This window comes from Perca flavescens, chromosome 5 (assembly GCF_004354835.1).
Source record: "Perca flavescens isolate YP-PL-M2 chromosome 5, PFLA_1.0, whole genome shotgun sequence".
In the NCBI taxonomy this organism is placed as follows: Eukaryota; Metazoa; Chordata; class Actinopteri; order Perciformes; family Percidae; genus Perca; species Perca flavescens.
The window spans coordinates 32,514,333-32,527,235 of NC_041335.1; the positions used below are offsets into that span (position 1 = coordinate 32,514,333).

Below are 12,903 nucleotides of genomic sequence, written 5' to 3' on the forward strand. Positions count from 1 at the left end.
ATGTAAACAAATATAAGCTAAGCTATATAAGCTGTCTCCTATTTGTTGTGGCCTAAGAGCCGCATCATAACAGTATCCATTAATATGAACTTTTTATCTCTTTTATGCTATCAATATGTTTGTCAGGAATTGAATTGACTAGATTAGCTGAAACCAGACAGTTCTCTTTGGTTATTATATCTAAAAACTGTGTATCACAGTAACTATCAGAAATAAGATAGAAGATTAGGCCCAGTGGTTCCTTTTGAAGACCTGCACTGTTAATATGGGTCACAAATGTATAGTTTCATGGTAAAAAATAAATAAAGTACAGTAGGTGTGTGTGTGTGTTCATGTTAATTAAGGAACATGACACCCTGTGCAACAGAGTGGCTCATTGATGTGTTTTGTAACAATGGAGCTCTATAGTACAAAGGAAGAAGATATATCAGGCATTGATGCACACACAATACTTAGTAGATACATTCACTGTTGATTTGGGACTTTTCATGGGATTTGTTGACATTAAGGACAATACAGAATTAGGGCTAGGTACCGAACGTCGATACTTTTATGGTATCGAAAAAAATACTCCAATCCTATGAGTATCGAAAAATTCTTTATCTTTCGGTGCCAAATTTTGGTTCCAAAAGCATCTGAGCGTGTAAGCGCAAGCTTATCTGTCCTCTCTGCATATTGACACAGAGCAGAGCTCCGACCGACACGCACACGCACACGGAGAGGTGCGGACGGAGAAAACTTCCTGCAGTTTTGTTGAAGTCATAGAGAGTCACGCTTCAAGTGTGGTTACAGTTTTTTAAAAATTCATGCAGACATTGTTTGCTGCGATATGATATTAATGGCGAGCCGAAAGTGGTCACGGTGCTGTTGACGTTACACTTCCTCTTAGACAAGCAGGCAGAACGGTGGTTTCTCTGCCCTGATGACTGACTGACAGGCTGAGCTTGTAAGGCAAGGCACTTTTAATAATGTTACTCTGAGTGAGCAGTTTTACCAGAATCTTTTAATTTTTTTAACTGTTTTGATTCACAATTAAGGTGGAAAATAAAAGCTTTGTGTTTAATGTATTTTTCTTTTTGTTGAAATGGATTTTAAAACATATGGTATCGAAAAAAGTATTGTTAGGAATCGGTATCAAAACTGAGGTATCGAAATTGGCACCGCATCGAAAGATTCTGAACGATACCCAGCCCCTATACAGAATATGACTACTGTGTACTGATATGTAGTAGTTTGCTGATAGAACAGTGAGTAAACACTCAGGGCTTCCTCTGAGGGAACCCCCGCTGACGTCAAGAGGAGGAGGAAACCTTTGGCAGGTGTAGATAGCAGCTCTGATCTGATGTCTTTGTGAAAGAGCCTCCTCGGGGCGTCGCCTCTCTCGCTCTATCTGCTCAGGCCAGGCTGCGTTCACTTGACTGCGTCAGCTCGAGTTACAGAAGGCTGCAGAAGGCCTCTGAGTCTTACATCACTCAGAGGAATGTGACTGGGAGGTGGATTCACCCCCCCCCCAGTTTCTGCAACAAGGAGAAATGTTTTGAAGAACAGTCAGCATGAAAATATGCTCACATTCATGTTCATTTGTATTGCTTTGTAATAACAGAATTTACTTTTTACACATCTGAAAACTAAACTAATTCTTTTCCCCATCCACTTTCATGTACTTTTAGGGCCATAAAAAGTATTTAAGAAGTACAATTTATATATATACAGGGCTCGACATTAAGGCTTGTCCGCTTGTCCGGGACAAGTGGATTTTTTGTAGGACAAGTGGAAGAGAAATTTACTTGCCCCACTGGACAAGTTAAAACTCAAACAAAACAAAATGCCACTCATTTCGTCAATGTTACAGAATTGAAACAAATACATATTTTACCCCACAATCCCGGGCAGAAAAAAAAAAAAAAAACACACTGACACCAACATTTAGTGGCAAAATCCATTGTTATGTCTACAAAATTATTTTAGATATAGTGTAAGTTCAAGTCACCACTACCTCTGGTCAAAATATTGAATTAGTATCTCAATATATTGACTCAGTATCTCAGAATATAAACAAAGAATATCAAAGTAATGAGAAACTATAAAATATTGACTTAATCTCAATATATTGGCTTAGTATTGTAATATATTGACTTAGTAACTCAACATATTGGTTCAGTATCTCAATATATTGACTTAGTAACTCAGAATAGCTCAATATATTGACATAGTAACTTAGAATATTGACTAGGAATCTGAAAGTAATGAGAAACTTTAAAATATTCACTTAGAATCTCAATATATTAACTTCTGCACACCGTGCAAAGTATAATTTTGTATTATGAGTCTGGAGATCCTTTTTCTTGTTGAAGGGGAAATCTATTCTTGGGACACATTTGTTTCTACTGTTTAAACTGAATTGTATTAATGTTGATAGTGTTTGGATGCTTTCAATGGTTTCTTCAAATTCTGCATTAGCAAAACACAAAAGAAATTATAAAATGATGAATCTTTACCCGGACAAGTGACTTTTGTTCATGGACAAGTGAAACGTAAATGTACTTGTCCAAAGGACAAGTGCCTCAAAAAGTTAATGTCAAGCCCTGATATATATATATATATATATATATATATATATATATATATATATACACTTATACATTAAACAGCACATTAAACGTTTGCAACAATTCCCTTTTTAAAACTTTTGGACATTTTAGATCCATGAAGGGAGGTCGCCACTCGATAACCCCCTAGACCTGAACGCTGAGCCTCTCTAACATCCAGCTCAAACACACTCTCTGTTGTCATTCTGCAGGAGGGCACCTCCAAGTTCGCCACTTTGGAAATCAACCCTAAACGAGCCCAGAGGAGACACCAGCAGCAGAGAGACCTGGTGAGTCCACAAAATAAAACAACAGACAACATGTCAGTGTTACTGGTTCGCATTGTTGCACTCACACATTCAGACTGGACCCTGCCTCGCAACACTTAACAATGAGCAGCATCAATTTTGTGCCAACAGCCTCATCTAGTGGCAAGTAAAGTCCCTGCAGTTTCTCCAGGAGAAAGAGAGCGAGGGCCCTTTTTTTAACGATCTAAACGCACGGTGTTAAGCGCATGGTGCAGGTGCATTTAGGGCGTGTCCAAATCCACTTTTGCTACTTTAACAGCAGAAAAAAGGGTCCGTGCACCAGGCACATGGTTCAAAAGGGTTGTACTTAGTGTCTTAATTAATCATAGGTGTGTTTTGGGCGTAACATGCAATAAACCAATCAGAGTGCCATCTCCCATTCCCTTTAAAAGCCAGGCGTGTTTGTACCTTGCCGCATTGTATTATGATGGAGGATTTGCTGAGCAGGAAGGAGAGATTTTCAGGAGAAGAAACTGATCTGCTCGTGCGTGAAGTGAAAGTTAGCGAGCAGATCATATCATAATACTATTTCACATTGTAATATTTGTATTTTTAATCTTTCGCATGTTTGTGTGCTGTTGCGCGTCCCTGTGTGTGTAACAAGCAAAGTGTGCTCTCGGTGTGCACGAGGCTAGGCGCATTTTATTAATTTGCTGTTGAAATAACAATGAAATGCTGCGTTATTCACTTCAGACCAGGTTTTTGTTGGTCAATGGCGCGATCACTTTCCACTGCCTCAAGATAGCAAAATATGCCAAGAATGCACCTGAAAACACCTCCCTGTGAGACGGCGCAGGTGCATTTGCTATTTAAATGACGTGGGTGCTGGACTGGAAATTGACAACTGCGTTGGTCTTAAACTAGCAAAGACAGTTGCGTCGGGCTTTGCGCTGCGCCAGGTGCATTTAGGCTGATATTTTTGCCATAATACTCATACAGTGTTTTGACAGTTAGCTGATAGAGTAATTGAAAAAAACTGCATTGATAGAGTAAGGAAGTCCGCAAATCAGGCACTTTGATTTTATCTCCAAAACATAGACTGTAACGATGGAAATTACAATATGATTACGATAGATAGATAGATAGATAGATTGATAGATTGATTTGATTGATTGATTGATTGATTGATTGATTGATTGATTGATCCCACAATGGGGAAATTCAAATGTCACTGCAGCTCAATGCAGCACATCAAATAACAAAAATACACATTAAATATGAATAGGATAGAAAAATACACAAAGAAAGAATAACAATAGGAAATAGCAGCAATAAGAAAACAATAAGAAGAGAGTAAACTATAAACACTTCTTGTATTTACAGGTGAGGAGAATATATATACAGATGAATATACAGATCACAGTAATGATGTACAGAGTAATAAAGCACATATAGATCCATACTCTAGTGATGAAATCCACTGGGAGCATCTGAAACAAGAGACAAATTATACTTATCATCTAAAAATGAACAAGTCACAAGTAACATTAACAAGCTGCATCAGGCAAGCTTGTTTGGTAAAAATATGCTGCCGGTATCAGGAAAAATGACATGAATATCTGACTTTTAAAATGAGCCTTTCTGTGCCTCTCTAACTTGAATAATCCTTGAAGAAAATGTTTTTGTACCTTTTACATTAAACGGTTGTTTTCTCGCTCAGCCTCCATGTTTTTTTTGTTTGTTTTTTTTACCTCCACTGATGGTCCCTCTGTCCTCTGTGAACAGGGAGTGATGCAGGGGACGATTCCTTACCTGGGGACCTTCCTGACGGACCTGGTGATGATGGACACTGCCATGAAGGATTACACCGAGGTCAGACATCTGACTTGTGATATTACTGTGATCAGGGCTGGGTATCATTCAAAAATGTTCAATACCGGTACCAATACCGTGATTCCGATACTGGCTCCTGAACGGCTCGATACTAATTTTATAAAAATCCATTTTAACAAAATAAATTACAACATTACACATTACATCACAAATCGTTTTATTTCTTTTTCAGCTCCTACTACGTGAGCCCCGTCTCTGTGTAACGTAGAGTTTTTCCTGCCTGCCTCCACAATGTGTAACGTTAGACAGCCAATCACAGACATTATTAGATCTTGGTAGAATGACGCTGCATGCTTATTGGCTCACTGACACTGATGAGATTTACTCCTTAGGGATTGAACTTTGGTATTGAATGACGAGGCATTTTTCGATACTCAATACTTTACAGACAATTCGGTCGGTGCCTAAAAAGTATTGAATTCGGTACCCAGCTCTAACTGTGATACATTTTGGTTTTTTTTTACCTCCTTTTTCACTTTCACATTTTTTGTTTTTTTTACCTCTGTTTTTCAGGGTGGTCTGATCAACTTTGAGAAGAGAAGAAAGGTGAGTTCCATGTTCTTGTTTGGTTGTAAAGACTGTAAAAACCTAATGGAAGAAAAAATAAACATTTCTACCAGCTCAGACAAACAAAAAAACAAATCTGACAATTTCTTTTTATTGTTCTGCTCTGCTCTCTACCTGCAGGAGTTTGAGGTGATTGCTCAGATCAAACTGCTCCAGTTGGCCTCCAACAACTACAGTTTTACTCAGGACAGCCACTTCAGGGAGTGGTTCGCAGGCGTGGAGAAACTCAGCGAGGCAGAGAGGTCAGTCGCTCTGTTTCTCCCTCTGTCCCAACAATGCGTGTCCCCCTCAGGCAAGAATAATCAAATCGGGACTAGATAAAAGCTTACTACGTATTTGAGGTCTTGAAGGATTCTAATTAATGGGGCAAAATTATTTATAATTCAGTTGATGGGGTTGACCTCACTCTGAAGTTCACTCCCCTCCAACGCTCTCTGTAGAGTGTACAGTCCTCGTTGCCCCCATCTTTCATTTTTGTTTGCAAATTGCAGCATTAATTAGGTTTTGGATGCATTTCTGTTTTTGGTGATGGGATAGGATTTTGGGGGTGTGTGCAGCGATGCAAACCCTGACATCCAGTGGGTAGACATTCAATATGTGCTCCATTTTCACTCTTAAGAATAAAACATCTGTGTATGTTGGTGGAAATGGTTATTACAGTGTGAGAAGGGTGCCTAGTCCTTGTAGGTTTCAGTAATGTTGAGTGGGTTTTCCCAGCTATCGAGAAGTTGAAGAGCTGAGACGCTTGGTGATGCACAAAAACAACAGAGCACTTATAGAGCCAAATAAGATGCTGGTGGTCAGGGGGAGACAGTGAGCACTTTAAAATGACTGGGAGAAAAAAAAAAGCTGCTGTCAAGACGATAACACAAAAGGGGAAAGATGCGTGTTAGATTCATACACTGGTGGTGAAATCCACTGGGAGCATCTGAAACAAATATTCATCATCTAAAGTAATAAAGACAAAGTAATAAAGCTGCACCAGGCAAGTTTGTTAGGTAAATTATGCAGCTGGTATCAGGAAAAAAATGGCAAAATGCAGCAGAAAAGCACTCAGGGTTGTGTTTACTGACAATAATAAACCTTTATTTATCCAGGTAAGTTGATTGAGAACAAATTCTCATTTGCAACAACAACCTGTAGTCCTATTATGCATGTCTTTATGGTGGGAAGAAACCGGAGCACCCGGAGGAAACCCACGCAAACACGGGGAGAACATACAAACTCCACACAGAAAGGCCCGGAACGGCCTGGACTCGAACCCAGAACCTTCTTGCTGTGAGGCAGAAGCGCTAACCACTGAGCCACCGTGCTGCCCATCCCATTTCTGGGATAAATTGGCAGGACGGCTGGGAACAACACGATCGCCCTCGTCTCATCTTTGAGATGAGTTCAGATTGACATTGTCATCATTGTTCTGACTTCCTGTTCCTGCAGCTACAATCTGTCCTGTGAGATCGAGCCTCTGTCAGAGTCGGCCAGCAACACGCTCCGAGCCAAGAAGAACGGAGGAATCATGAAGCGCTGGAGCGAGTAAGTGACAGCGTTGATCAAAACTGAGTGTTGAGCGAGAGAGAGAGACAGTTATTTTTTATTATACATGCATACCCTGTGTCCAAATATGTAACTACAGCCAAATAATTGCAGGAGGATTTTACTCTAGCATCACAATTGTTTTAAAACTCTTCCTTCTGTTATTTTTTTTTTTCGTGTCCAGCCGGCAGTTGACGGAGGCCGGCTGCAGCGGCGGCCCAGGCTCTCATTCAAAGTCCTTCGACCACTCGCACTGCAGACCATACCAAGGAGGCGGGGGGGACAGCGGCGACGCTCTCAGTGTCACCTCCGTCAGCTCTAGTGGTTCAGACCTGGAGGACGTGAACGCCAGCTTCCTGTCCGACTCTCCGGAGGGACACGAGAGAAAGGTGAGGAAGAAAGACGGGATAGAGAAGTCACTGCAAACATGTACCAAAGTAAGTTTCTTTTCCAGTGGTGGAATGTAACAAAGTATTCAAGTACTGTACTCAAGTACAAATTTGAGGTACTTGTACTTTACTTGAGTATTTTCTTTTCATGCCATTTTCTACTTCTACATCACTACGTTTATCTGACAACTTTAGTTAGTTTACTAATTATTTTCTGCCAACAAAGCACATGAAGAGTTTATAAAATATGTTTTGTTATAGATTAAAACCACCCAACTGTTTATACAAGTACAAGGGGACATTTTTATACTTTTAATACCGTAACTACATTTTCATGATTATATTTTTACTGATGTAACATTTTCAATGCAGAACTTTTACTTGTTTACTTAAAGCTGGGGTAGGTGGTTTATTTTTATTTAATAATCTTTCAGCATATTGTAATTCAGGTGGTACGAAAGAAAACTAGACTTCTGCGCCTCCTCTTGGCTCTGTTTTCAGGCTTTAGATAATCTAGCCCGTGACGGGAGACTTTGGCCAATCACAGGTCATTTCCGAGAGAGAGAGCGTTCCTATTGGCTGTTCTCCAAACGCAGATGCGCGTGAAAGTCCATTCGGTGAAAGTTCTGCTAAGCCACAAGCGCACTGCTGAAGATAATATAGGACTGAACTGTTGGATAAGAGAGACTTTACTGTCATCCAGGAGGTCTCACTCTGCTTCAAATTCTGGCATTTGTTTGCATTCTGCCTCCCCCAGCTTTATTGATTAACCTGTGCAGATCAGTGTTGGCTTTAAATAGGACATCACCTCCCAGCAGCCTGTTCTATGCTTGTGTTGCATGTTCAGCTGTGTGGCTGTTTCGGTGACATAGTCTCTATCTTTCTTTAGACGTCAACTCCTTCAGTGAAACTAACCGTCTCTGCCTTGGGGAGAGAAGCTTCGGCAGCAGATACAACGTCAACGGTAACTAGTTTATCTTTTTTTTTTTTGCAATTTTTACTATAATAAAAAACACATCAAAAACATTCTTCATCCAAAGTTAAATATCTTAAAGTGCTCATATTATGCTCATTTTCAGCTTCATAATTGTATTTAGAGGTTGTACCAGAATAGGTTTATGTGGTTTAATTTTCAGAAAACACCATATATTTGTTGTACTAGACATTGCTGCAGCTCCTCTTTTCACCCTGTGTGTTGAGCTCTCTGTTTTAGCTACCGAGTGAGACATCTCACTTCTGTTCCATCTTTGTTGGGAGTCGCACATCCGCTTACTGCACATGTTGGACTCCCAACAAAGATGGTACTGCTAGCTAGTCAGTTGCAGAGTATGAGGGCGTGCCACGCTAGCAGCTAGGCTAGCATTACAACGAGTGTTACAAAGTGACGCATGTTCGTCACGGAAGTAAAGGCTGGACTACAATAGAGCTGATTGACAACAGTGTTTTCTCTGGAAGATGGTAAGCCCCTTTGGGGTGGACTTTGGGCTTTTTCACTTTGTAAAGTTATAACGTTCACAAAAAGATATATAACACAATAAAGGAAAGGGGAAAAGCCAAAAAGCATAATATGAGCACTTTAATAACTACTGGATTGATGAATGGATTGCCATTACAATTTAAAAAAAAGTTTATGGTCGAGAGAGCATGAATCCAAATGACTTTGGTGATCTCCTGACTTCATCTAGAGCCACTAGCAAGTCAAAGTGTCCAATTATAAGCAAGAATACTAAACATTTATTGGTTCCAACTTTTCAAATATCATCTTTTGTTATTGAGTTTCTGTTTAATAACATTGTAAATGTAATTTCCTCAGTCTGACACAAATCAGTAATTTAGAGAGATCACATTTGAGCTCTGTGAAGTTTTGATGTCAATTCTTTACTATTTTCTGACATTTCACAGCCTAAATGATTCCTCTATTAAAGGGATACCCCAGCAGTTTAGTTTTCACACAAAGTTTGGAGACAGATTAAATAAAGAGTGGTAAAAAATTAAGCCGCAGAGGCCGAGACATTCTGACTTTAATCCCTTGTATGGTTGAAGCTCGAAAAACACTGGATCATACAATTCCCATAATCCAACTCAATCTCATTAGATCTGGTAAATACTGATAAAGGCCCACATCTTTTAAACTACACACCTACAGTTTGTGTTCTCGATATGTTAAAATGGTGGGGTACTCCTTACATCCAAAAGGTAACAGATTAAGATTAATCAATAATGAAAGTAGTCGTGTCCTGTGATAAGGTCCAGGATTTTTGGACCGGGATAGATGATAACCTATGTCGGATTGCAGGGACCCAGTTTCCTTTCCATATTTGTTGATGTTGCGAGTTGTAAGTTTCATATGTGGTTTAAAAAATTGTTAATCACAAAGATATTGAAAGCAGTAAACGTCCTGACCACCTCCTCTGCTCTGCCGTTCAGTTCTGGGAGTGCACGTCTCTGTCGTCTCTGGACGCCTCTGGGACGGGCTCCAGCTCCGGTTCGGCCTCGGGCTCCAGCAGCGCCTCCTCCTCCTCCGTCTCCTCCTCCACGCCGCTGTCCGCCTCCCGCTCACACAAACGCTCGGTGTCTGCGGTGTCCAACTATTCGACTCTGTCGCTGCCGCTGTACAACCAGCAGGTGGACGACTGCTGCATCATCAGGGTCAGCCTGGACGTGGAGAACGGCAACATGTACAAGAGCATCCTGGTGAGTTAACTACAGCTTTCAGTTGGTAAAAGAATCATTTTTTCATCTTTTATATCGTGTTAGTTTCAGAGCATTAATCCTAATTAGCAAATGGTAGGATGATATGTGTTTAGGAGTGGCCGGTTAGCTCAATTGATATACATATATAGAGGTTTATTTCTCAACGCACAAGGTACAGCGTTAGAGTCCAACCTGTGATGGTTTTCCAAAAAAATGATCTATAAAGTAATAATCTGTGCTTAGCAAAACCAAGATGTCATTTAGACAAACACAGAATTAGCTCACGGAAACTTAAGTTTTCTGGTCACATAATAGGTTGTAAAAAAGATTTGAAGAATTTACTCAACTGTTAGAAGATAATTAGAAGAAAAAAAAACACCCAAAATATAATCTCATAAACTAAATTGTTGTTTATTTGCCATGGTCCATGTTTAAAAGTTTTTAACAAGTTTTGTAAAGTACCGCTGCAGCACAACATTAAAAAAACATGTACAGTGACAAAAACAGGTTTGAATTTCTGGAGTTTACTTTATTTCCTGCTAAAAAGTCCGGTAAACTGGACACCTTTTACAGAAATATACCAGAATTAGTTTTACTGCAGTGGAGGCCAATGTTTTTACAACTTTTCTGATTAAGGAAAACAATATTAAACCGCAGCAGTAAAGAAACATCATTTGTATGCCTTATACTGTAAGCATACTGACATATCGGTAAGAAACGTTAGCCTGGGAAAACCCTGACGAACTTCTGGCCGTCCGTCTGGCCAAGAGCCCATTCTAGCCCATTTCCAATGTTTTCCAAATCGAGGCACCAATCACGATGACGATAGCGCAGCAATGGCGAGCAGCTTTTTGCCCAGAGGCATTTGAGCGGCGTCCGTTGGTGACGCCCCTTTGGAAATGGGCTGTGAATGACCCTTCCCCAGACCCACTCTCAGTTACAACTGAGAGTGGGTGAAAACTCAAGGCATTGTTGTGGATAGATTACATACAGGTAGTTTAACTTTGACAAAGATACCAGTCCTTGATGTCGGTCCGTTTGATTCAGGTGACGAGTCAAGACAAGACTCCAGTCGTCATCAGGAAGGCGATGATCAAACACAACCTGGAGCGAGAGAAGACGGAGGAATACGAGCTGATGCAGAAAATCTCTGAGGACAAAGGTAAAAAACTAAAAAACACTCACATTGAGACTGTGTTGTGACTGAAGGTCTGCAGACCATTAGAAGAAATGTCTTAGTAAATTACAAAAATATCCATCACTTGCATTTTCAGTCATTTGCAGATGTTATTTATTAAGACATGTCCGTGCCTCATTAGCCGCTTTCCAACCGGAGGGACTTTTGCAGATCCTAGACTTAAATGTTCCTAGAACACTTTTTTCATCGTGTTCCCACCGGAGAAATGTGGGGATTTTTAAGTTCCTCTGGCCGTATTACGGAACTTTTTTAGCTCCAACTTCAGAGCAGGGCCTTTTCCCTTTTCCTAGGTCTACTTGATTGGTCGAACTTATAAGTCACACCCACTGCCAACTAGGGGTGGGAGATATTGACAAAAATGAATATCTCTATATTTTTTTTCAATATCTCGATATCGATATTCAGACGATATTTTTGAAATCCTAGAAGTTTAAAGAAGCCCTGTTCAGAGGCTATTTCGGTGGTTCTCTTGGGAAAATGTACAAGCAAGAGGAAATCATAACAATAAACAACCTTATTGGAAGCAGTCTTGGAGTTGGGACAAGGCCGGGCCAGACCAGGTTCTGATAGTCCTTCTACTTGGCTCTAGTCCTTCTGACCGGGATTTATGCTGGGATCAGGAGTTGGATGTGATCTGACTGGCCCAGGTGAGGGAGAGGTGCAGTTCTGTGTGCTTTCTTGATCTAAGAGTATACATGGTCTAGTGTGTTCTTCCCTCTAGTAACACAATCTACATGCTGGGAGAAAGCTGGAGGTGAACAGACTTTAAGGACGCCTTGTAAAAGTCCCCTGTATCCCGTATCCAGGTGATCGCGCTGCAGTTTGTTCACTATGGTTAGCAGTGAACCAAACTTGTGCTACAATGTGTTAGCATCGGGGGCTATGTAGACGGCAGTGTGCTGTTTTCGTAGTAAATAAAATGGTCAGTATATTACCGACAGGGCTCCAGGTCAGGTGAGCCGTGCTGGGCAACGATCCTGCAGTTGGTACTCCATTCATTGTGCACAAAAATGCAGTCCTCCGCCTCTGGTCGTGCCGGAGTTATTTTCTCAATCTGCCGGTAGATAGCTAGCTCGGCGTGCTAGCGCCGACAACAACCTGGAGGGCTCGGTCAGGCTATGTCCTCCGCGATGCTATCAGCCGCCTGGAAGGCTCTCGTAACGGCTGTGTTGTATCGTGGTCCTATTGATTAGTTCAGTGTGGCTGTACGTACTTGTAAAAATATACACCGACAGGAGAGCCGCTGCACAATCGCGCGCCGCCATCTTTGTTGGCATGAGTGGACATCATAACACACAGGTATATAAGAACTAGTAGCAGCTTACTGTTGTGCGGGACGATCGTGATTTTGTAAAAAAATGTACAGTCAAACAAACCCCTACAGTATTAAATTCGCTACATATAATAGTTTAGAAGGTTATAGTGTGCGTTATTTGTTTTCACTTTAACTTCCTTCAGCTCTTTTCATGTTTGGGGGGTCGGATTGTACAAATTATGAAATATTCTATATCCCAATTTTGCATATCGTCCAGACAACAATTTGGATATTATCGTCTAAACGATATATCGCCCACCTCTACTGCCAACCCGGATGATGCAGCGCGCTGCCTGTACTTGCAGACAGAGCAACATCGGGACAGTTTTAACAATTTTCACCATCTTATTCATCATTAAAGTCATTTCTGGCAACGTTTTAGGCGAGAAATGAACTGTTTAGATTTCAAATATAGGCAGTCTTCCGAAAATCGTTGCCAAATTGACAATTTGCTTCAAAATTACGGAGTTGAGAAGCT

General features: G+C 40.7%; 1 protein-coding gene across 5 annotated transcripts in view; it reads left to right on the forward strand.

Annotated features, from left to right (window-relative positions):
• The window catches only part of ralgds (ral guanine nucleotide dissociation stimulator), a 72,798-nt gene that overhangs the window by 54,079 nt on the left and 5,816 nt on the right, over positions 1–12,903 (forward strand). For 4 of the 5 annotated variants that reach the window (XM_028577527.1, XM_028577526.1, XM_028577523.1 and 1 more), the window contains exons 9-17: positions 2,801–2,878; positions 4,622–4,708; positions 5,243–5,275; positions 5,417–5,538; positions 6,734–6,829; positions 7,014–7,266; positions 8,108–8,182; positions 9,646–9,912; positions 10,960–11,074. In XM_028577527.1, the coding sequence (XP_028433328.1) occupies positions 2,801–2,878; positions 4,622–4,708; positions 5,243–5,275; positions 5,417–5,538; positions 6,734–6,829; positions 7,014–7,266; positions 8,108–8,182; positions 9,646–9,912; positions 10,960–11,074 (1,126 nt within the window). The remainder of the gene's footprint in view (positions 1–2,800; positions 2,879–4,621; positions 4,709–5,242; positions 5,276–5,416; positions 5,539–6,733; positions 6,830–7,013; positions 7,267–8,107; positions 8,183–9,645; positions 9,913–10,959; positions 11,075–12,903) is intronic. The other variant, XM_028577524.1, reaches the window with a different exon arrangement.